Raw genomic sequence first — 25,614 nt, 5'->3', positions numbered from 1 at the left:
TGTCACACGGTGCAGCCTTTTTAATCTGGGAGGTGAGTTCAAGAACTGTTTGTTGTTCAGAGCTCCATCCAGAGAGGATCACTGACAAGTTCTATTTTAAGTCGTGCCTGTGTGTGCAGGTGTCAGCCTCTTTGATGGCTGTAGAAAAAGACCCATTATACTCCATCTGTATCCTTCCCCCGACAATGCAGGATTATTCCCCACAGTGCGTTCGTTTCTGCTTTGCCAGCCACTTTTTTTCACTGGGCAATTCCAAGGCGGGCAGGCGGACAGGACTGAGGGAAGGACCTGAGGGGGCAGAAAGAGGTCGTCTGCCACTCCCCTACCTTACAAGGCACGTGGCACTGGCTGTAGCAGCTGCTGGATGCGACGACGAAGATGACGAACCTCTTCCTAGCAAGAGGATAGTGAGGGAATAAGGAGGTGGCAGCGAAGGCGAGACACACACTCGGGTGTCCTTCCCCACAGGGAGAGTCCACCCTCAAGGGAAAAACTCTGAGGAAACCACCACCCGCCCCGCCTCTGCCAGCTCGCCCCAGTGTCTGGCAGCGGTCCCCATGCACCTGCTCACCTGTCTATCCGTTCAGGGCGGTTGGGGGAGGGACGAGGGGTGTCGGGCTGGGTGGGTGGAAGGGGAAGGAGGGCAGGGCGAAAGAGGGGGTGCACGAGGGCTCCGCCCCCCCGGAGGCTCTGCGCAGGCGCAGTGGCCGCTACCGCAGGCAGGGGGCGGCAACATGGCGGAGTGAGCGGCGGCGTCGGGGCTTCACAACAACAGTGGCGCCTGTAGCAGCGGCGGCAGTCACAGTTCTGAGCTTCAGCGCCGGCCAGCGCCGCAGGCAGCTGCTTGCGCCCCAGGGTTATTCCGAACGGCGGCAGCATCTCCGCGGGGGGCGGGCCGGGCCGGACGGACTGGGAGGGGGAGCGTGAGGAGGCAGCGGCGGCGGCAGCGGCACAGCTGCTGGGCGGGCACTGCCGCTCGCCGGGCAGCGGTTAGCGGCGCCGCCACCGCCGGGAATAAGCCTGAGAATAACCCACCGCCTCCGCCGGGGAGGGCGTCGGAGCGGGCCGGGTCGAGGCGCAGGCGGGGAGCGGGCCCAGCGCCGCGGCGCTGGTGGATGCTGGGGCTCCGAGGCGACGGCCGGGGGGCGGGGGCCGAGGCAGGTATAACGGTACCGGCGGCGGCGGCGCCTCGGCTCTTCCCTTCTCGTCAGGAGGGGGGCAAATGGCGAGCGAGAAGCCGGGCCCGGGCCCGGGGCTCGAGCCTCAGCCCGTGGGGCTCATCGCCGTCGGGGCCAGCGGCGGCGGAGGCGGCGGGGGCAGCGGCGGCGGGGGCAGCGGGAGCAGCGGGATAGGGGAGTTGAGGGGGGCGTCCGGCTCCGGCTCGGTGGTGCTGCCCGCGGGGATGATTAACCCTTCGGTGCCGATCCGCAACATCCGGATGAAATTCGCAGTGTTGATTGGACTCATACAGGTCGGAGAGGTCAGCAACAGGGACATCGTGGAGACGGTGCTCAACCTGGTAAGGGGAAAGGCGTGCTCGCCATCTGCCTCCCAGCCCCGCCACGGCCTGCCTTCCTCCCCAGGCGCTGGCTCCCACCCCTGAACCCCCCTCCCCGGGTACCACACGCAGCGCGTCCCCGCGAGCACAGATCGTCCAGCGGGTATCGCCCAGCGGGTGAGCTGCCTGCACGCTGCCAGAGCCACGCCACCTCCCCGTTCTCTCCTCCGGTCCTCTCCTGCGCCTGAGCGCAGTGCCCAACTTCACACCGCCTAGGATCACTTCTCATGACTGCGAGTCGTCAGTCGTCCCTGGCCGTACAGGGTTTGGGTTTTCTTGAGAGTTTATGGTCACGGGGAGAGGAAGGCCTCCTTTTATCTGGGGTCCTTCCTGCCACACTCATAATTGTCGGTGCGGTGGCTCTCCCAGGATGGAAGCCTTGCCCCTGGAGCCTAAATTCCCCGGTGCTCCTGAAACGTGAGAAGCACGTTAGCTCCAACTTGAGCAGCTGGGTTGTGATGTTTTCTAACGAGGAGGAAAATGATGCAGTTTTGCATCTGCCTGTAAATATATTCCCAGACTGTACTGGAGAGTGCTGTGGCTGTTTCTCCTCCCCAGGCCGCCCCCACCCCCCCACCCCCACCCCCGCCCACATCTCTTTTTAGGTAGCCTTTCTTTCTTTGTAATACGGCCCTGAATACACTGACCTCGTAGTCATTTTTTTGTGCACATGAGGTGTTAAAATGTGGGGGCACCTAATCATACAGGTTGGTTTCTATGGTTGCCTTCAGAGAGCGTGGCATGTGGCTAAAGACGAGAGGAAAGGTGTTAAATTCAGTCCTAGGCTTTGGTTTCTTATATGATAAGAAAGAGTTACTGCAGAACTGTGTATGACTTAATGTTTGGCGATATCTGTCTACGGAGAGGCTAAGAATCTTCAAGATGTCAGGGAAAGACATGGGGAAGAACTAAAGAGAGGAGAATTATAGATTTCGGATAATAAGACTAGTTCATTTAAAATTAGTTCATTTTTTTTTAAATGCCTTGTAAATGCAGTTTTTGCTGCAGCACAGCTTTTTAAACAGTTTCCTCTGCAATATTTAGCCTTTGACAAAATGTCAGGTTGGGTTTTGGAAGGCAAGGCTTAAATCAGGAGCAATCAGTTGACTATTGTATTTGATGTGGAGTCACAGGAATATAAAAATATGCTTATAAGGAGATTTGATAACACCCATGCAGTCAGAATTTTCAGCTAAGCAATTATTTTTATTTGATCTATTGGGAAACTGAAAGAAAGCTGCAGCAGCAGTGCCCTGAGACAGGAATTAGATAATGTCTATGGTATATGTACCTCTTAAATGTACAGAAAAGTTAAAGCTGCTGGGTTTTGTTTGTTTTTATCTTTATCTTTTTTTTTTTTTTTTCTTGCTGGGGTGTCAAGTGAAAGATAGGAAAATATCTGACTTTTCTTTGTTATATTTATTACTGTTTAAGTACCAAACGTTTCTTTGTACTTCTGTGTACCCTTCAAACAAATCACCACAAGAAAGTCAGTATAAGTTTGGGGGACTGTCACTTCCTTGGTATAACCAAATTCTTTTCAAAACGCTAATAGAAATACTGTTTTCTTGGACATTTTAATTTTAACCAGCAGCCAATAGGAGGTCAGTACTTGCCTTTTTTAAAGAGATGAAATCTCAAAATATGTTAGTAGGTTAGCAGGTACTGTTCTGTAAATTTAAAAGAAAACATTTAAAGTTTTTTGTTTTTTTAACAGTTTTCTAATACCATTTTTACCTTAGATGATGTGATTTTAGGTTATTTTAAGAAGTATTTATATGCTTACCTAATACATTTTTCTGTGAGAAGAGGCAATAGAGACTGTTACAAGCTGGAAACTGATTTGAATGTGTAACCAGTTTGGACTCTGCAGCAGTAGCAATGTATGCTGGATCAGTTCCTAACAGATGGGGTTCTATAGATACATAGTAGGTTAAGAAAGGAAGTGAAATATTTCTGTTGAGGTAAAAAAGAATTTTAACTATCTTCAGTGCACTGAAAATCTGGCATGAAGTCTCCATATGCAAACATTATTAAGGGTTAACTTTACTGGTAAGCTTAATTAGAGTAACCAGAAATAAGTTAATACTGACATGGTACATCCCCAAATCCATTTAAGATGTAACTGCATTGGTTTTTGCTGTTAAAAATCAGGTTTAAAATTTCTTTGTACATACTTAGAGAGTACAGTTGATAGAAACTTTGGGGGAAAAAAATAACAAAAGCATCTATTACTGTTAAGTTGTTAAGTATATTGATTGTGGAATGCACATTAGCCATTTGCAGTGTAATATTTCTTGAATGGAAGGTTTAGTGCTTTATCTTTCCCATATACTCATGATGAAAGTGTCATGTGAAAATTTGTTGATTGAGAAAATATTTGAAGATCAATATGTTTAAAAATAATTATCAAACTTAATTCTGTTTACTTAATGAGTATATCAGTAAAATCGATTTAGGGCTCTCTGTGACCTGCTAAAGGTTGGAAGCCTCTATGTCTCTTAAAATGAGGTGTTTTTTTTTGGTTTGTTTATGATCTTAATTTAAAACATTAAATTAAAATGTAGTTGGGAATAATGAAATATGTATCACAGTGCTTTCTATGACAGAAAAGAAGAACTAATGAAACTTTAAAACAAAACAGTTCCTGGCTTAAAACCCTGTCTCAGCCACCTTTGTCAAAATATTTTTTTTCCTGTATATTCTTTTTCTTTATATGATGAAACTACTAATACTTGGTTTTTGGGTTTCTCACATACCTTAACCAAAGAATTAAAAGTTTTATAGAGCAAAGTTGAAGTATACACTAAAATATAAGACTAGTTTAATACAGCCATGGTTGTAAGTTTGGGTCCTTTTTTGACCAGAGGTAGAGATCCATTTCCACTGTTAGGTGGGTTATGGGAATTTGTTGAAGAATCACCAATGGAATGAGAAATAAAATGAGTAATTTCCACTGTAGATGAGTGTATTTGTATGATGATATTATAGTTCACTTGAAACGTTCAAATATGAGATGGATAGGATCAGGGATATGAGTAAGTTAATTTGTAAATAAATTACAATGAGAGTATATTGTCAAGGATTTTGCATTACAGCTTTATCAATGGAAAAAACTGATCATTGGCAAAGTTTGGCTTTGAGAGGTATTATTCAATGTGGCAGAATAAGAGCATTTAGCTATAGAAAAGGAATTTTGTTGGCTGTTTCAATTATAAAACAGGTATACTAGGCATACTACTTAATCCGTCGCTTACTTTGTTAACATAATGTATGTTTATATAAGGTTTTTACTTCCTTGAAGTAAATTCTGTGTATACATAACATGTTCTTTGTTTATAACATGAAAGTATCTTATCATAGATTTTAATATAAACATTTTTAGAACAGATAAAATGCAACATTAATGTTTACTTAATTCACAATAGGTTTATTTTTTGGAATTGCTGTCTTAGGTAGTATAAATCTATAGCATTTGATTTTTTTCACAAATCATGCAATATACTAGTATATCTTTAATGGTAGAAAACATTTCCTTTGATAATTTTTTTTTACATTCTAAGTGGTATACTGTATATTGTATTAAAAGTATAATAAGATACTTTGAGGGGACTTTATGTGCTAAGTTCCTCTCTAGTCTTGATATATGGATTGTGGTATTATTGTTAAAAAGAAATTTAAAAGATTTTCCTTTCTGTACTTGAATGTGACAGTGACTTTTCTTCCTTAGAGTTTTTTTCATCTGCAGCTTCATAATCAGAATAATTTAATTTTAAAGCTATTTATAATTTCACGAACAAAAGATGTGTTCTGCTTTTGAACTAAATTTCTTTTAAATATATGTAGTTGGATTTTTGAGTCATGGAAGCCCTTAATATCAACAGAACCACATTTATTTATATTAAAATAGAATTTCCTTCATTTTTTGTTCATATGTAAGTCCTTTCACATTAATTTGAATTATATTTTATTCTTATTAGGTATTGAAAACTAAATTGAGTGTGTATGTAAATATTGGGAATTTCAATATCCTGAGGAGTTCTGAGGTTTTCTTTTAAAGTATTTAGTTGTATTAATACAACTAACCACTAAGTAGAATGTGTTCTATGAGTTTGTGATCAAGTTATAGTAATTTTAAATAAGTATTTTTTGTATTGCTCGTCAGTTTTTGGCAAATACTTTGTGGTTAATTAAATGTATCTCAAGGTTCTCTCATCTTTTGCTCTACATTCTCCAAATACAGTGTCAAATTTATTGGTTCCAGCTTCCATTTTGGATCACTGATGTGGCAGTATTGTAAAATTCAGTTGTCCACATTTTTGATTATTTACTTTAATAGTAGTTTGCATCAGTTTCATAGGTTTTTTTCATTTATTGCCTCTAATTGTGATATTTTGTGCAGTGTAAGCATATTTCCTTATTATACAAAGATATAACCATCATTTTCTAGTTTTGTGTATGGTATTTAGTCTCTAGTTAATTATACATGTTTCATTGCCTATGCTGTGAACTCTGTGAGGGCAGAAGGCTATGTTATGTATACTTTTTTTTTTTTTTTTTTGGTATTTCTGGCTCTTGGATAATAAGTTAAGTGAATTTTGAGAATGTACAGGACACCATTATTAGTCAGTAGAGGGCAAGTTTCTGAAATTCCATTCAGCAGTAGGGTCCGGATCCAAGATCTTGAAATAAATGACTCATAAAAAGTTAATGTATTTCCTGTTCTTATAATTGGAAATATTTGTTGACTATATATGAATGTTTCCTATGTAGGGTGTTACTCTATAAGTTAATATTATTTTGAAGTGATGTCTTGGAATAAATAAGAATCTGTTCATTGTTTTTCGGTATATATTGTCAGATGTATACACTCATAACTAAGAACATGTTATTTTAAGTAAATTATGTATATATATGGCATTGAATAGAAATTAAAAATATTGTTACTATTTGTCATGTTACCAGGAATAGTGGACATTTCTTTTTTTGTCTATCTTGCATACATTTCTGCTTTTTAGTAATAGTACCCCACTTTCCTTAAATGAACCACTCATCCTCCATTCTTAGTTCAGCTGGTTCAGATGGATTCACATGGGCTGGTGTATAACCCAGACATGTCCAGAATCACCATGACTGCTTCCTAGGTGAGCATTTAATCTGAGGGGAGCCACAGGATCAGTCACAGGACTTGAACTGAAATTCTTCCTTTTGGGGTTGTTGAATTGGTAGACCCATTCTATAGCTGTAGGATTTGACCAAATGTTAGAATTGACCTATGTTAGAATTTGACCAAGTATGAAGCCAAGAGAGAGAAATATATATATATTTTTAAGAATTAAAAAAAATATATTTCTTTCTTTTTGGCTGTGTCAGGTCTTAGTTGCAACTTCCAGGATCTTTTTTTCTCTCTAGTGGTGGCCTGAAGGCTCAGTAGTTGCAGAGCCCTGGGCTTAGATACCCCAAGGCATGTAGGATCTTAGTTCACCTGCCGGGGGTCAAACCTTTGTCCCCTGCATTGGAGGGTGGATTCTTAACCACTGGACCACCAGTGAGGTTCCCAGAGACCTATATCTTGATGCTGCTTGAGCACCTGGAGTTCTTTGTCTGTGGTGATCATCTTCTAACCATTAATGTCTCTCTTGTAAAGTTTATTATTTTTTATTGTTATTACTTTCAAGTCAGCTTAAATTGCATTTTTGTCACTTGGAAAAATTTCCTTGCTAGCTTAGAGATTAATAACTGGAAATGGGACAATGTGGGAACAGATCCTGAATGTTGAAATGGAGTGCAAGGCAGTGAGGACTGCTTTCCCCCAGCAATTCCTTTTAAGGAATTATGAAATAGCTCTTTCGATTGTTACCTGGGTTGTTACCTGGGTTGTCTTTGGCCATAGAGCTGCTGAGGCTGGCACTTTAGGGATTCTCAAGTGTTTTGGCCAGTTTTTGCCTCATAAGAAAGGAATTTTCTTTGGTCCAAGCTGGCATGCTGGGAAGAAGAGATTGTCTTTCCAAGTAAGAGAGGCCTTTTCTGCCTATAGCTGCCATCTAAGAGAATCAGAAAATCAAGAATCTTGAAGGTTGGAAATTCTGATTTTCTTTTTTTTAACTTTGTACTAAAATTAGTAAGAGGAAAGACAGGAGTTTAAATTAAGCTCAGGCAAAGTTCTGGTTTACAACTTTTCTCAAGCACCTCATCCATTATAGTCCCAGTCTCCTGACCAAAGTAACAGTCCAGTTACTAAAGAGTTTTGAAAGAGGATCCAACCAGGGAACAAATGATAGAGTAGCTGTGCCTCCTCTTCCAGCATATTATTTCACATTGCTTCAAGGAAAATCATTAAACAGAGGCTTTTAATGGGTGAGTAATGTGAAGGCTTATTGCTATGAGATTCAGTATTGCTATGAAACTTAAAAGGCAGTTTGGTATCTTGACAAGATCTCTGGCTTTGGTTGCTAGTTCAACCAGTTGACTGAAGTAAATTGACCAAAAGTTTATTGAGCTTTTAGGGGCACTATTTCCAGGATAACCTCAAGCCTGGTAAACAAAGTCTTGTATTCTTTTTACGTCTAAGGCAATTCTCAGCCTCAATAAGAGGAAGTGGGCTACTAAAACAGTACAGCTGCTAGAAGGAAGATCTGAGGCCATAGAGGATAACGGACAAGTGAGGTCTTCTGAGGTGGTGGTGCATCACCACCATGATGATGGTGATGCATCCAGATTGGTTGACCAAGAGACTCCATTGCTACGACAGGCAATTCTTGCTACTCTGATCAGTAGTATATGGTCTATTGGTTTGAATTAATAACCATGATATGTTTACTGTTGGTTTGTGAACTGGTCCATATTGCACAGAGGGCAAGGAGATATCAAAGAAAAGAGGGAGACCAGATTGGTCTCTGGCAGAGACTCCAAATTGGTCGCTGGCAGGTTTATTAAGCAGGAGAATGTGTAGGGCTTGTCTTTGGCAGCCACAAGATGAATGGTCTCCACACCTGCCTACCAGAATCTTTAAACTACAGAGGCCTTAACTGAGTTCAGTCATTTGTACCATCCAGATGGTTTCAATACCACCTTGATCTCAAGGCTCTTTCCCACTGTGGGAAGAGTAGGCAGAGTATACATTCGAAGGACAGGGGAGGGGGTAAGGAGCCTCTGATTGCCCAGATCCAGCTCATGGGTCAGCTGACAGTCATGTCCTCTTGATTATCTCCTCCATATTTACATTTTCCACTCTTCTAAGTGGGCATTATGATTATTTATTGTTTCTTTTACCATTGTGTATTAATTACATGGGGGATGGTTACATTTATTATATAGATATATATTGTGAGATTGTGAGGTACCACCAAAAAAATTCATGTTGGACCTGCTTGAGAATAATATTCATAATACAAACATTTCAGACTTGTTGAATCCAGTAACTTGGCATTGTCTTTGTCTTCCTTCCTGCCTTCCCACCCATGATGAAGTAATGGGCGCATTTTCTGTTACAGTTAAGATAGTAATATTGTTAAACATGGTATTTAAGAAGTTATAGACTGGTTCCAAATAGGAAAAGGAGTTCGTCAAGGCTGTATATTGTCACCCTGTTTATTTAACTTATATGCAGAGTACATCATGAGAAATGCTGGACTGGAAGAACCACAAGCTGGAATCAAGATTGCCGGGAGAAATATCAATAACCTCAGATATGCAGATGACACCACCCTTATGGCAGAAAGTGAAGAGGAACTCAAAAGCCTCTTGATGAAAGTGAAAGTGGAGAGTGAAAAAGTTGGCGTAAAGCTCAACATTCAGAAAACGAAGATCATGGCATCCGGTCCCACCACTTCATGGGAAATAGATGGGGAAATGGTGGAAACAGTGTCAGACTTTATTTTTCTGGGCTCCAAAATCACTGCAGATGGTGACTGCAGCCATGAAATTAAAAGACACTTTCTCCTTGGAAGGAAAGTTAGGACCAACCTAGGTAGCATATTCAAAAGCAGAGACATTACTTTGCCAACAAAGGTTCATCTAGTCAAAGCTGTGGTTTTCCCTGTGGTCATGTATGGATGTGAGAGTTGGACTATGAAGAAGGCTGAGCACTGAAGAATTGATGCTTTTGAACTGTGGTGTTGGAGAAGACTCTTGAGAGTCCCTTCAACTGCAAGGAGGTCCAACTAGTCCATTCTGAAGGAGATCAGCCCTGGGATTTCTTTGAAAGGAATGATGCTAAAGCTGAAACTCCAGTACTTTGGCCACCTCATGTGAAGAGTTGACTCAATGGAAAAGACTCTGATGCTGGGAGGGATTGGGGGCAAGAGGAGAAGGGGACGACAGAGGATGAGATGGCTGGATGGCATCACTGACTCGATGGACATGAGTCTCAGTGAACTCCCGGAGTTGGTGATGGACAGGGAGGCCTGGTGTGCTGCGATTCATAGGGTCACAAAGAGTCGGACACGACGGAACGACTGATCTGATCTGATCTGATATATGGAAAGAAATGAATGTATAGGTGGTTGGGGATCCAAGGGCTAGAATGTTACAGATTTCTATTGATTTAACTTCCTAGCATCCATTCCTTCTAAAATTTTTGATACTCCTTTGAGAAGTTTTCTCTTCTTGATGTTTGGTTTGCATGCTTTGAGCTTTCCCTGGACTCCTTTCTGCTTTCCTGGACTAGAAACAGAGACTATACTTGGCCCATGAATAACATTATGGTTAAATATCTACCTGCACATCTGTGAAAGCTTTGTAACTCCTTTCCTTCTGCTGGAGAAAGAAGATGCTCACTACTGGAGTTGCTAAGATGTTAGAATGTAAGTCTAGACTTGACTGGCATGCTGCTACAATGAAGGCAGAGGATGCTTGAGGATGGTGCTATCATACAGGCTCCAAGAACCAAGAGAGAGATTACTGATGACATCTTTGGAGCCTTTTGAGTCACTTATATTACCAGGCTTTTCAGTGCATTAGACCAATACATTTCTTGTTTTGCTTAAGCTATTTTGAATCAGGTTTCTCTTTGCCGCATCCCAGTGATTTCTAACTAATACTTAGAATTAAAATTAAAAGAAAAAACTTTAGGTATTAGGTATCATCAGGCAAATCTTAAGAAAAATATTAACTTGGCAGAGGGCTTGATAAATTTCAAGAAAAAAAAAGACATTGCAGATTATTTTAATAATTGATCTTCACTAAATAAGAACATAAGGTAATACTGAGATACCATGAAAAAGGAATGATTAAAAAGAAAATTACCGGTGTTCATCAGCATGCTAAAATAATGTTAAATGATGTTATAGGGTCTGTAAAATGTTACAGCTGTTCTTAATGAAATTTTCCTGATATGCATCAAGAAATTTAAGAAGTTCTTTTCATTAATCCTTCATTCTTTTTTAATTAATTTATTTTTTAATTGAAGCATAATTGCGTTACAGAATTTTGTTGTTTTCTGTCAAATCTCAACATGAATCAGTCATAGGTATACATATATCCCCTCCCTTTTGAACCTCCCTCCCATCTCCCTCCCCATCCCACCCCTCTAGGTTGATACAGAGCCCCTGTTTAGGTTTCCTGAGACATACAGCAAATTCCCATTGGCTAACTATTTTGTATATGGTAATGTAAGTTTCCATATTACTCTTTCCGTATATCTCACTCTCTCACTCTCTCTTCCCCTTCTCCTCGTGTCCGTAAATCTGTTCTCTTAAGTCTGTTTCTCCATTGCTAGCCTGCAAATAAATTCTGCAGTACCATTTTTCTAGATTCCATATATATGCATTAGTATACAATATTTATCTTTCTCTTTCTGACTCACTTCACTCTGTATAATAGGTTCTAGGTTCATCCACCTCACTAGAACTGACTCAAATGCTTTCCATTTTATGGCTGAATAATATTTCCCTCGAGATCAGAGTGTTGTCACCTTGGTATCCTGAGTACTTAACATAAAATCTAGAAGTTTAGTGCTGCTTAGTGAACTTTCTTTGAATGAGGATTTTTTTCACATTTGATATAGTTTGCTTGTTTTTGTCACTTCTGGCTTGGGTATGAATCTTTTCTTTCCAGGTTATTCTGGTTCTCCTAATTTCTGTGTTTACTTCTTGCTTTAACATACCAGCTTTTATTTTTTTTATTTTTTGAGGAGAAGGGAGGATAGATGTGTGTATGTGTGTATGTACACACACACACATGTGTGGAGTCATAGAGTCTTCATATCTGGTGAATAACCTGACACATACACACGCATACACGGAGTCATAGGGGAGGGTGGATGTGTGTATGTGTGTATGTATGCACACAGAGTCATAGAGTCTTCATATCTGGTGTATAATAGGTTCTAGGTTCATCCACCTCACTAGAACTGACTCATATGCTTTCCATTTTATGGCTGAATAATATTCCATCGTGTATATGTACCATAATTTCCATCTGTCAATGGACATTTAAGTTGCTTCCATGTTCTAGCTATTGTATATAGTGCTGCAGTGAACAGTGGGATACATGTCTCTCTTTCGATTTTGGTTTCCTCAGAGTACATGCCTGGGAGTGGAATTGCTGGGTCATATGCTGGTTTTATTCCTAGTTTTTAAAGGAATCTCCATACCGTCTTCCATAGTGTCTTTATCAATTTACATTCCCACCAACAGTGCAAAAGCGTTCCTTTTTCTCCACATACTCTCCAGCATTTATTGTTTGTAGACTTTTTGACGATGGCCATTCTGATCAGTGTGAGGTGATATCTCATTGTAGTTTTGATTTGCATTTCTCTAATAATGAGCGATGTTGAGCATCTTTTCATGTGTTTGTTAGCCATCTGTCTTCTTTGGAGAAATGTCTGTTTAGATCTTTTTCCCACTGTTTGATTGGGTTGTTTGTTTTTCTGGTATTGAGTTATATGAGCTGCTTATATATTTTGGAAATTAATCCTTTGTCAGTTGTTTCATTTGCTATTATTTTCTCCCATTCTGGGGGTTGTCTTTTCACCTTGCTTATAGTTTCCTTTGCTGTGCAGAAGGCTAAGTTTAATCAGGTCCCACTTGTGTACTTTTGTTTTTATTTACATTACTCTAGGAGGTGGATCTTGCTTTGATTTATGTTATTGAGTGTTCTGCATATGTTTTCCTCTAAGAGTTTTATAGTTTCTGTTCTTACATTTAGGTCTTTAATCCATTTTGAGTTTATCTTTGTGTATGGTGTTAGGAAGTGTTCTAATTTCATTCTTTTACATGTAGCTGGCCAGTTTTCCCAGCACCATTTATTTAAAAGGTTGTCTTTGCCCCATTGTATATCTTGCCTCTTTTGCCAAAATAAGGTACCCATAGGTGCATGGGTTTATTTCTGGGCTTTCTATCTTGTTCCATTGGTCTATATTTCTGTTTTTGTGCCAGTACCATACTGTCTTGATGACTGTAGCTTTGTAGTATAATCTGAAGTCAGGAAGGTAGATTCCTCCAGCTGCATTCTTCTTTCTCAAGACTGCTTTGGTTATTCGGTGTCTTTTGTGTTTGCATATGAATTGTGAAATCTTTTGTTCTAGGTCTGTGAAAAATGCCATTGGTAATTTGATAGGGATCACATTGAGTCTGTAGATTGCATTTGGTAGTGTTGTCATTTTCACAATATTGATTCTTCCTTCCCAGGAACATGGAATATCTTTCCATCTGTTTATGTCATCTTTGATTTCTTTCATCAGTGTCATAATTTTCTGTATACAGTTTTGTCTGCTTCATCATTCATTCTTTAGGTTAAGGAAAAATTGCCTGTTGACAAGTATGAAGGTTAAATGATATAAATAGAACTCTGCAATAAGTATATGGTCAACAATGGGAAAAGGTTAGGTAATTTTAAGTCTGTGTTGTGAAATATTATACTGCCATTAAAAGTTTACTTACCTCGGTTTCCTTATGTATAAAGGGGTTACGTCATAAGATTGTTGCACAGATTAAATGAATTAATTTGTGTAATGTGCTTGGTACAAAGTTAACTTTGTGTAGTACTTACTATTGTTATTTTTATTATCCTGAGTCTGATGATTATCTGATCATAGAAAGAAAATAATGATCTAACTAAAACTGAGTTCTGATTTAGCTTGAAGTACCTGAGCTGGTGAACCTATCAGAGAAGGGATCTCAAGTGTCCAAGATCATAATCTCCTAATGAAACAGGAGTTTGTCCTGAATCCTGCATAGTCTTTAACAGTGTCTGGGGTTTTTATCATAATGAAAAACTGGGGAACAAATAGGATGAAGGAACACAGACAGCTTCCTTTGCCTAGAATCCCTGCTATCTCTTGCTTTCTTGACAGCTGAGTGTCATGTGTGGATGTGTACTAGGACATGAAGGGTGATCTTGGGTAAATAATACCTCCCTCTTGGAGTATTAGCTTAAATATTTATAAATTGTTTTCAGTAACAAACCTTGAGGCAAGGTGGGGGACTAGAAAATATTTTGTGATCGGTTGTTTTAGAAAATAATATTAGTGTAAGAATATCTTTTAATAGCTCTTAACTGATTACAGGGTACTTACAGAATTGTGCTGTGTTAACTCATCCTCAGAAGCACTTCCTTTTCAGCTGCAATTTCTTCTCTACAAATGTGGAAACTAAGACTGCAGGAAACATGAAGTATTAGTCAGGTGTCCAGGTATTAGTTTCCATAGCTCGGACTCAGGCCTTCAGATTCAAAGACTGTAGTCTTCTGCATTATTTGAACAAAATGTAGCTACTTAGAAATTATCCCAAAGCACTGCATTACATGAAGAGATGGTGCTGGAAGGTGAGGGACCAGCCAGCTTCAGTGAGCTGATTCTGTGGTAAAAAATGCTGCCCATAGAGGACTCGGTCCACAGAAAATAAAATGATTGCAGGACAATTTGATGGATATGTTTACAAAATGATCTAATGACTTACATTGTGAACTTTTAATTTTTGAGTTTGGGGGAACTGATTATACAGTATTATTAATGTTAACTAGCTTTCATTTGTACAACTTTTCACTAGGCAAAGTGTGGATATTTTAGATACTACTATGAAAAAGAAAATAGTATGCATTGATATTTTTATATAAAGTAAATGTGTTATGTTTTAGTGTTAATCAGATGAACCACTGCATAAATCATGTTTGCTTGGATAAAACAGATGAATTAATTATAGAAGGAGTTACAATAGAGTCTAGGTGATACCATTTCCAATAATTATGATTCTCTTTTTTCAGTTCACTGATTAATAGAAAATTTTATGGAAGGGTAAATGTCTAGATATTTTCCTCTTTAGAAACTACTTCCATTTTCTAAGAGAAGTAAGCTGCAGCTGATTTAAAAATGGCACATAAGTATTTCTAGTGTTATTTTAAAACTTCTCACGTGTGAGAAAGGGAATTGGCATTTATAAAATTGGGTTTAATTTCATACCTCATGCTTTTAAAATCCTCCAACAAGCCCTTTGAAATAAAGCCCTTTCAAATAAATATATTTGAAATAACTATACTTTAATATAATAACTGCTTCTGCTGCTGCTAAGTCACTTTAGTCGTGTCCGACTCTGTGTGACCCCATATACGGCAGCCCACCAGGCTCCCCCATCCCTGGGATTCTCCAGGCAAGAGTACTGGAGTGGGGTGCCATCACCTTCTCCAATATAATAACTAAACTATGACAAAAATTAAGGGGCTTGTTCAAGGTTGCAAATCTGTTTAGTTGCAGAAATTAGACTCAAAGCTAGAGGTTCTAAGTTGTGCTTTAATAATGATGATGACAGTGATAACTGATACTTATTGAATCTTTACATGCCAAGCACTATATTTAGCATATAATATGCAGTATCTTATTATCTTGACCTGGAATATAAACTCTTCAATGAAATAAAAATAGTCATTGTCTTTCAGGGTTAAACTAAGTCTGATATTTTAAAAGAGAAGTGCTTGCAAGTTTAATTATATCAGCAGTATTTTATTATAAAATGTCATAGAGTTATTTTACTTGATTTGTAATGATTTTTTGTAGCTTGATTACCCTTTAAAAGTCCTTGAATTTAAATTAAATATTTAAATTATTTTTAAAGCTTATGAAATATGAGTCATCAGTGGAAGAATGTTTATTTTGTTATACTGTCTTGACTATTACTTGCTAAACAATCACTGCATTTCTCAAGTCATCCTGTCTTTTTTTTTTTTTTTGGTCTAAAGAACTCCTGCAAATGTTTCAAGAATTAACTCTTATCCCCCTCTTAAGTAATGTCTTCGTTGATGTCCCCCTAAAAGCGCTTTCTCCTATCCTGTGCTCTCCCATCACACTTTGTACTCAATTCAGATTTAAAGTAGTTCAGATTGCCTGATCTATTTTAATTGTTTGTTTTCACTTGTTGGACTGCCATAGAGACTCTGAATCCCTCGAGATCAGAGTGTTGTCACCTTGGTATCCTGAGTACTTAACATAAAATCTAGAAGTTTAGTGCTGCTTAGTGAACTTTCTTTGAATGAGGATTTTTTTCACATTTGATATAGTTTGCTTGTTTTTGTCACTTCTGGCTTGGGTATGAATCTTTTCTTTCCAGGCTATTCTTGTTCTCCTAATTTCTGTGTTTACTTCTTGTTTTAACATACCAGTTTTTATTTTTTTTTATTTTTTGAGGAGAAGGGAGGATGGATGTGTGTATGTGTGTATGTACACACACACACATGTGTGGAGTCATAGAGTCTTCATATCTGGTGAATAACCTGACACACACACACGCATACACGGAGTCATAGGGGAGGGTGGATGTGTGTATGTGTGTATGTACGCACACAGAGTCATAGAGTCTTCAGATCTGGTAAATAGTCTGACTCTGTCACTTGCATAGGTGAAGAAAGACCAGTTGGGTCAGATCCCACAGCTTTTCACCGAATTTGAATTACCACCTAGATTCTCAGTCCACTGTTTGTTTGTTTGTTTTTTTTTAATTTTATCTTTGTGCCTGTAGTTCCACTTTGCCTCAGCCCATTTTGAGGTTACAACTCTCATCAAGGCGCATACTTTAAAAAAAAACACTCCTACACACTCAGAACATTTGAAATGATGATTAAATAAATTACTGAGTAATCCTAACCTAGGATTCTTTTGCCAGAGTCAAGATACTCATTGGGAATATAACAAGGAATTATAGTCTCTGCCTTCAGTAGCTCAACATTCAGTACTGGAAAAGGAAGGAAAAGACACACAGATTCCATTGGCAAAAAGTGATACTATAAAGATTTTAACAAAATGCTCTGGAGATATTAGTGGTTCCACTGCCTTTGCCTGGAGGAGTCTGGAAAGTTATCATTGGTTGGACGACTTTGGATTGCATCTTGAAGGACAAGTAACTGTTTCCCAGGATAAAAAGGGCAGGAGTGGAAAAGCTTTCCACACAGAGGGAAAGAGGAAGTCCTTCCATGGTTGTGTCCCCTAATGTTAACTACAAACTACAGTCAGATAAGCTTTATTTCTGCTTGTAGAAATCCGCCCCACATCTTTTTTTAATTCCATGAGTGTTTATTGGCTTAATGTTTTTTAAAGCCCTTTCAAGCTTGCCCAGGGGAAATGGTAAAATTTATTAGAGTCCAATTAAGTGAGTTATTTCAGGAGTTCTGTTTATGTGGGCATTTTTGTTTCATCAGTAAGAGAAAAGGTGAAGAGATGAACAGAACTGAGGGTGTTGAAAGTTATTTTTAATTTTTTTAGTTTTATAAAATCAGAATTCTTAACATTTTATCAAAGTACAGTTAATGGTTTTCTAAAATCTAGAAGAAAATTCAAGTGCTCCTGATACTGTTCAGTATCAGGATCGCCATGAATAAGCTGTTTTTGCTTAACTGGTCTAGTATTAGTACTGTTTTGTTAAACTTCCTCTGTAAGGAAATCCTGTCCACCGCCCCCCCTCCCCCCCCACCGCCCCATAAGGACAGTGGTTTTTCCCTTCTGCAAATCAAATTATAGTTTTTTCATTACCAACATTACAAAATTGAAAGAACATTCAAGAAAAAATTGTCAGACACTAAGTCAAGTAATGTTATATATAATACTCCTCCAACTGTTTATAAAGTTGTATATTTTCATGATTTTTAAGAGTTGAGATTTAATGATTAATGTTTATCAAAGTGTGACTTTTCACATTTTCCTTTCTTTGGAGTTTCTGAGCCTATTAATAAAATATGCTAAGGTGTCAATTTTATGTTTTCCTTTTTCTTTTTGCGTGTTAATCTGTTAATCTGCTTGTTTCATTGCTGTTATCCACCTGGCAGACAGCAGACCTTAATTGCGTGGGACTGTAGGTGCAGTCTTTTAACCATTGACTATATTCTAAGTTTAGATTCAAATGGAAATATAACCCATTAGTTTGGTCTCATTAGTACCACTCAGGGACTGACTAAGTTAATTGGTCACAGTTCAGCAAGATTGCCTGAGTGGTCTTGGAGTTGTTTTGAACCATTAGCATTTTTTCATCCTGGGCTTTAGGATCAAAACATTCATTTTTTAGGATGACTGCCTTATTTTAGGGGTGGGTGGAGTAACTACGAAGAAGCATTTTTCTATGTGAACATATTCATTTAGATACTTTGATGGGAAGTATGTTGAGCAAATAGATTTTAGTCAGATCTACTGGTTTTTTCATTATCCTGGGCTTTTTAATTCTAAAAATAATGTTTAACCTTATTAGTGATCTACACACCGAAAGGTAAACTAATGTATTTTAGTTACTGCGTGACAAACTGTCATTCAGAATGACAGCTGCACCCAATTACATTGAAAAATTATGCTGCCATACTCGGAAATAAATTGAAGATGCCCTGCTTAGAAAATATGGGAAATAGACATTTACAAGAGAGATTTTTCTAGTGAAATAGGGCTTGGGGTTTTAGATCACTGTTATAATGCATTCTGTATCTTAGAGCTCAAATTTATTATCTTTGTATATAAAGGAAATAATGTATTTTCATTTTAATGCCTATCTGACCACATAACCACTTTATTCCACAGATACTTTTTTGAATACTTACACCATGTGTGATGCTAAGCTCTGAGGATATAATGATCATGACCACAGTCCCCACCCTGGAATTTATAGCACTGTAGGAAGTGAAAAATGCAGGCAATGAAATGTGTAAATTCTGTGATAGACGTAAATTAGCGAATAGGGGGTGACACCGAAGGGAGAAATGTGCCAAGGGAATCAAGGGAGGACTTCATGAAAGTGATGATGTTTGAGTTGAGTTTTGGAAGATGGCCTGATCTGTGTAGGGCTGTGCAGTCATATGGTAGCTACCAGTCACATGTGGCTAAGTGAGCACTTGCAGTGTTCCATAAGCATAAAATGTGCACTTGATTTTGAAGAGCTGGTATAGAAAACATAAAACTGTCATTAATTATTTCAAAATATTTATTACATGCTGAAATCATACTCTAGATACATTGTGTTAAATAAAATATAAATTAATTTTGCTTATTTTCTATTTTTCTTTTAATGTAGCTAATAGAAAATTTTAAATTACATGGCTTGCTTTATATTTTTATTGGCACTGAGTTACAGCATTGATTTGTAGGGGGCATCTCAAAAGTTGATGAACTGTTGGGAGTATAGGAAGAAACTATTAGATGCTCTAGCTGCTCTCTCTTTTAAGAGAAATATGTATGCCTATGCATGTGTGTGTAGCATGTATATACTATGTATTCATATACTGAATATACTTAGACATACAGGCATGTACATAGTATTTATATTGTCTGAGACACTCATATTGTGGGTTTTCCTGTTATATGTCAGTAAACCTCAACCTAACTAATGCATTGACTTAATAGCAACAATTTAAAAACCACAAGTCACTAGGGAAGAACTTGTTCTCCCTGCCCTGGTAAAAGTTGCCTAAATAATTCATGGCAATCAATATTGCAACAAATTAAAATGCATTTTATTGTCAGCAAATACTTTGGAAGGCAAGTTGTAGACATTGTTACAGAGTTGAAGAAGCAGAATAAAATGTAGTTGCTTTATAAGAGTTGGAGTTGCTTTATAAGAGTTGGATGAAGTTATTTCTAACATGTTTTGCTTATAAAATTTGCTGGATAGTTTCTTAATGAAGTAAACAACTGCTTTTTGTAAGTTAACTATTAAAAATTTATATGAAAATATACTTTCTGGAAATGCATGTATGCCTTGTTTACCAAAACCACAAATCCAGAAGTAACCTTACCTTTCGCTGCTGCTGCTAAATTGCTTCAGTCATGTCTGACTATGTGCGACCCCATAGACAGCAGCCCACCAGGCTCACCTGTCCCTGGGACTCTCAAGGCAAGAACACTAGAGAGCAGATTTTATATATATATATACACACATGCTTCATGGAGGTTTATCTATCATGATAAGAGTTCTCTATTGTATTTAGGTTGCTAATTTCAGTACTAATTATCAGGAATACCATGTTTTAAACAAGACTCATAACTGAATACTAAAATACTAAAGTTCTGTAATGCTAGTGCTTATCTTGCTAAGATTTCAAAGATTATCTTGATTTCAGATGTGGAAACCTAGGCACAGAGAAATTACAATATGTTCCTTTTGCAGTGCCCCTGTTTTCTTACTTTGAATCACTTTATCCTTTTCCTCTCTTCAGCTTTTTCCTCCTTGTCTCCCTCATATTTTTATTCTCGTATGCCTTTGTCTATGCATTCAAAGGCATTTCATATTTACTGGTGTCACCTCTCGTCCAAACAGTGGACTAAAATAATTAACTCTGCTGCTGCTGCTCAGTCGCTTCAGTCATGTCAGACTCTGAGCAACCCCATAGACAGAAGCCCACCAGGCTCCCCCGTCCCTGGGATTCTCCAGGCAAGAACACTGGAGTGGGTTGCCATTTCCTTCTCCAATGCATGAAAGTGAAAAGTGAAAGTGAAATCGCTCAGTCGTGTCCGACTCTGCGACCCCATGGACTGCAGCCTACCAGGCTCCTCCGCCCATGGGATTTTCCAGGCAAGAGTGCTGGAGTGGGGTGCCATTGCCTTCTCCGTAATTAACTCTTTCCTTTAGTTAATTATAGTTTTATATCTGCTGCAGTATTTGTAGAAAATTGAGATCTTTACTTTAATAATAGCAATAATAATCATACTTGATGGAGATGAGAGGGAGGTTAATTTAAACATACTTTTATTTCTAGGTAATTGTTAGGAGCTGGAGTATCCATACTTAGGGATAGTATAATCAAACCTAGGGACAGAGTGAGATTGGAAAGATGATTTTTTTCTTTAAGGACTTCAAATTCTAGAAAAAGGGACCACTGTATAAATAAGAAAAAGAAAAGAAAAGAAAACAACTATGTGATCAGACCTTTGTGGTATAACTAATCTGAATTCAGATTCTGGCTCTGCTTTTGTTTTTCTCTTGTGACCTTGAGTAGAAGTATGTATTAGAATACAGTATCAGAGAGGAGGAAGTGATGAACTATTTGCAGGAGTCAGGAAAGACTTCAAGTGGAGGATTCTCTTGAAATTGGCTTCAAGGGGAGCAGGCGTTTGCTGAGTAAATAGAGTGGAGTTAAGGACATTCCAGATCTGGAAATTTAAATCGGCACATTATAAAGTAGTTAACATCTTTCTAGGAGTACTTTTTTTCTGGCAGATTTCTTCCTATCTTTTTGGACTTAGCTTAGGTTTATATCTCTACTGCAGATCCTTCTCTAACTTTTGAGGCAGTTAAGCAATTCCATTTTTGTGTTCTATTAGTGCCTTCTATATACATCAATCTCCCAACACCCTTAGGAGTCACATTCTTGAAATGTAATATGGTTGGCAAAACGGCATGGCAAAACTTCAGTTGGCAAAGTCAAGGTCAAGGTCAAGGTCAACAAAGGTTAGGGAGAAGAAAACAAAAAACAATGCATTAAACCTGTATATTTGTATATAAGTATATAAACAAAAGTTCTATAATGTAGCCATTTCCAAAACAAACCAGGTTCATCTGGTGCTTGTTTGTACCAGTATAATAAAAATAATAGAGTAGCCTGGCAGGCTACAGTCTGTGGGTCGCAAAGAGTTGGACACGACTTGGTGACTAAAAACCATTTTTGTTAGTTATACTGCTAGATTGTTAACTGATTTAGTAACACGTCTTGATGGAGAAAGAAGAAACACAACTACGTTAAATTTATGTATCTGTTACGAGTTATATGTTGATTTCAGAAATGTTAAAATGTGGAAAATATTCCTTAGAATAAAAGAAATACGATGTTATCCTTTAGTACAAGAACTCGATGACAGAGGCATTCCTGTCCCCATTTAGGACTTGGGAAAAGTGAAACTTTGTGTATTTGTAGCTGAGAACTTTGGGCAGTGTGCAGCAAGACATTTTGGCAATAGAGACATGAGCAAAGCAATATGTTCATTCCATGTAAGCTGATCTGATTAGATAGACCAGTGTTGTCTTACTCTTTGAGTAGCTGTCTGTGGTTCTATCGTGAAACAACAGGATTGGTCAGAGAGGACAGCTTGTTCAGTGGTCAAGTGTGTTATTTGTGGATGCTGCTTCTTGCTCCATCTTGTACCTGCTTCTTTTAGGACTTTTATAACTGAACTAATATTTTTGACTCCCTGTGTTTAGATTTATAAATTACTGTGTAAATACTATTTGAGTCAAACCAGTCTTGGTATCCTGGTTTTCTGTAAAGAGCTTGACTTTTGGGATAAGACTGATCTGAATTCAAATTCTGGCTCTGCCTTGGCTTTGTGACCTTGAAGCAAGTATTTCATCTCTCTGACCCTCTGTTTCTCTTTCTCGTTCTTTGAGTCTAAGTGTCTATCAATGTCTAGGTCTATGTATCCCACTGTATGTACTTTATATATGTATATTCATATATAATATATCTGAAAAGATGTTATTTTCTCTTGTATTCTTCTTGTGTGGGAACTGTGGATGTGAATTACATATATGACATATCATTGTATTATTAAATTTCTCCTGCTGTACAGAATGTTCATTTAGCACATTGGTATTCAAAGTGTGGTGGTCATCCCTGGTGGTTCAGTGGTAAACAATCACCCTGCCAATGCAGAAGACTCAGATTCTATCAGGGTATCTTCCCCTGAAGAAGGAAGTGGCAACTCACTCCAGTGTTCTTGCCTGGAAAATCCCATAGACAGAGAAGCCTGGTAGACTACAGGCCATGGGGTAGCAGAGTTGGACACAGCTTAGCAATTAAACAAAAACAATTCAAAATGTGGGCCACAGATCAGGTTTAAATATTTGTGAAAATATTTGTGGTCTAAAATGAGATACAGAGCTTGTGACAGAATATACATAATTTTGTCAGTAAGCACACTGTTTATTTCAAATGCTTCCCTTCCCCCCATAATAACTTTTTAATTTTTTTTTAAAGACTTTCTTGATGAGGGAAGCAGTGTGTAAATGCATGTTTGATTCAGTTGACTTCTCATTGGCTGGTACTCTGAATAGCTTGAATTAAAGGTACTTTTCCAGTGAACAAAACTTAGTTTTGTGTTATTTTTTGTGTGTGGTGTTAGAAAGGTTCACTGCTGTTAGTGAAAAGATACTGATTTTGGACTTGGATCCTAATCTTGTCTTTGTTACTAATTAGTTGAGAATGTTGTTTACATTTCATAGACCTTACTTTGCTTGACTGAAAATAAGGATTAGGTTAGATAATAACATGTGGGCCTTTCAGGGTTTAACATGCTATTACTCTGTGATTTTAAATAGTATTTTTTTTTCTTTTTCTTTTTTTTTTTTTAAGAGCCAGAACAGAGAATTGTTTATTAAAGTTGAAGATAAGATGCATTAGGATAGAAACATACTGTAAGAAGCTTGTTTTTGAAATAGATATTTTTATTAAACTTTAGTCAACCATATGCCAGGAAGTTGGTTCTAAAGATAGAATGGTTAATGAAAAGTAGTAATCTCTAAGGGGAAATAGGTAAACAGAACAAGGTTGACCCTTGAACAGTGTGGGGATTCAATTCAGTCCAGTTGCTCAGTTGTGTCCGACTCTTTGCGACCCCATGAATCACAGCACGCCAGGCCTCCCTGTCCATCACCAACTCCCGGAGTTCACCCAGACTCATGTCCATCGAGTCAGTGATGCCATCCAGCCATCTCATCCTCTGTCGTCCCCTTCTCCTCCTGCCCCCAATCCCTCCCAGCATCAGGGTCTTTTCCAATGAGTCAACTCTTCGCATGAGGTGGCCAAAGTACTGGAGTTTCAGCTTTAGCATCATTCCTTCCAACGAATTAGGGGTGTGCAAACGCCAAGCACTCAAAACTTGCATATAACTTTACAGTTAGTCCTCCATGCCCATAGTTCCACATCTGGGGATTCAGCCAACTGCAGATCCTGTAATTCTGTATAGTATTTATTGAAAAATGCCCACATAGAATTAGACCTGCATAGTTTAAACTCATGCAGTTCAAGAATCAACTGTATATATACATGTAAATATACAAATGGAGTAGGTGATGTGTTAGTGATATGGACCAAAAATGTTGAAAGAGGAGGTCGTGAGAAACCATCTAGGAGTAGGTAAGCTTTTTCTATAAAGATGCAAGTATGTTAGGCTTTATAGGCCATATGGTGTCTATCACAACTACTCAGTTCTGTAGTTGTAATGGGAATGCAGTCATAACCAGTATTTAAATGAAAGTACATAGTTTTCCAACACTGATTTTCTGGCAGACTTTAGTGCAGTTCTGACATAACCTGAAGTTAACACAAACCCCAATAAGGGCTTAGTCCCATAAGAATGCCTCCATTTCAGATACCAGCTGCAAATGGGGTTACCTGAATTTGGCCTGGCTGACAGTAGTCCCTTAGGGTCACTAATTTGCTAGAATGACTTACAGAACCCAGGAAAGCACTGTACTGTCAGTTTTCCTGTAAAAGATACAAATCATAAACTGCCAGATGGAAGAGATTTAGGACAAAGCATTGGAGTGGGCACACGGAGCTTCCATGCCCTTTCTGTACCCAGAAACACATCAGTGCATTGACTAACCCAGAAAGCCCCTGAACCTCATTGTTCAAGAGTTTGTATGGAGTCTTCATTGTGTAGGATGGTTGATTTAATGATGGCCACATGACAGAATTCAGTCTCCAACCCTCTAATCACATGCTTGGTCTTTCTTTGGACATCCCCTCTCTTGAAACTATCCAAAGGCCCACCTTGAGTCACTTGTTAGCGTAACTTTAGGTATGATCAAAAGAAGCTAATTGTGAATAGAAAAATAAATTCCTATCACTCATGAAATTTCAAGGATTTTCAAAGCTCTGTGAGGGCAAAGGTCAAATATATAAGTTTTAAATTATGCTATAGGCAGGTTTAACCAATATGTAAATGAATGGGCATGACTTTTCCTGTAAAACCTTATTTACAGTAAGGCAGCAAGCTGAAATTGACATTTAGGAGTAGTTTGAAGACCCTTGCTCTAGAAAAACAGGAAAGGCTTCTGCAAGATGACATTTAAACTGTCTTTTATTTCTTTACAAGTTTTAATTGATACACTATTTTATAGAATTTTTAAATGATACCTTACAACCCTAGTGATGTAATTTTAGGGAAAATTTGTATAATTCAGTGGCACTACCTATAGAGAGACCTTTTTAAGGTGCTTGGTGAGTGAACAAGGAAATTTTTCACTTATGTACATTGATTACTAATATGTTTTAATAATTGAGAAAATTCTTCTCAGATGTTTAATTCCTTTTAGCTAATATGAGTAAGTAGGCTTGAATAGTACATGCTGGGAAACAGCTGATAGGTGTTGTTCTGTTGATTAACCATGATTTTTATTGGATTCCTTGATTAGTGATATTTTGTGTAGTCTTTTGCTATTGGAATGCTGTTTTCTTTCTGTTGTTTTTATTTTGAACCCCATCCTTTTGTTTTTTTTTTGTTGTTTTTTTTTTTTAGTGAAAAGAACTAGAGCCTTGGGTTTGAGTTTTATACCTTTGACTAAGGGAGCCTATGCAAGTTCCACATTATGAGAGCTGTCTAGTGAGACAATGGAAATCACACTTATTACTGTGTATTTCAGATCAAGGCATGGACTTTT

The 25,614-nt window shown here is 38.3% G+C and overlaps 1 protein-coding gene across 5 annotated transcripts in view; it reads left to right on the top strand.

Moving 5' to 3' along the window:
• Window positions 1-1,103: 1,103 nt before the first annotated feature.
• NBEA (neurobeachin) overlaps window positions 1,104-25,614 on the top strand; it is a 661,454-nt gene continuing 636,943 nt past the window's right edge. For all 5 annotated transcript variants that reach the window (XM_055542371.1, XM_055542373.1, XM_055542372.1 and 2 more), the window contains exon 1: window positions 1,104-1,519. In XM_055542371.1, coding sequence (XP_055398346.1) covers window positions 1,223-1,519 — 297 coding nt within the window. In that variant the 5' untranslated portion in view covers window positions 1,104-1,222. The remainder of the gene's footprint in view (window positions 1,520-25,614) is intronic.

The sequence above is a fragment of the Bubalus kerabau genome, chromosome 12 (genome assembly GCF_029407905.1).
Source record: "Bubalus kerabau isolate K-KA32 ecotype Philippines breed swamp buffalo chromosome 12, PCC_UOA_SB_1v2, whole genome shotgun sequence".
Lineage (NCBI taxonomy): Eukaryota > Metazoa > Chordata > Mammalia > Artiodactyla > Bovidae > Bubalus > Bubalus kerabau.
This window is presented reverse-complemented; position numbering and strand designations above follow the sequence as displayed.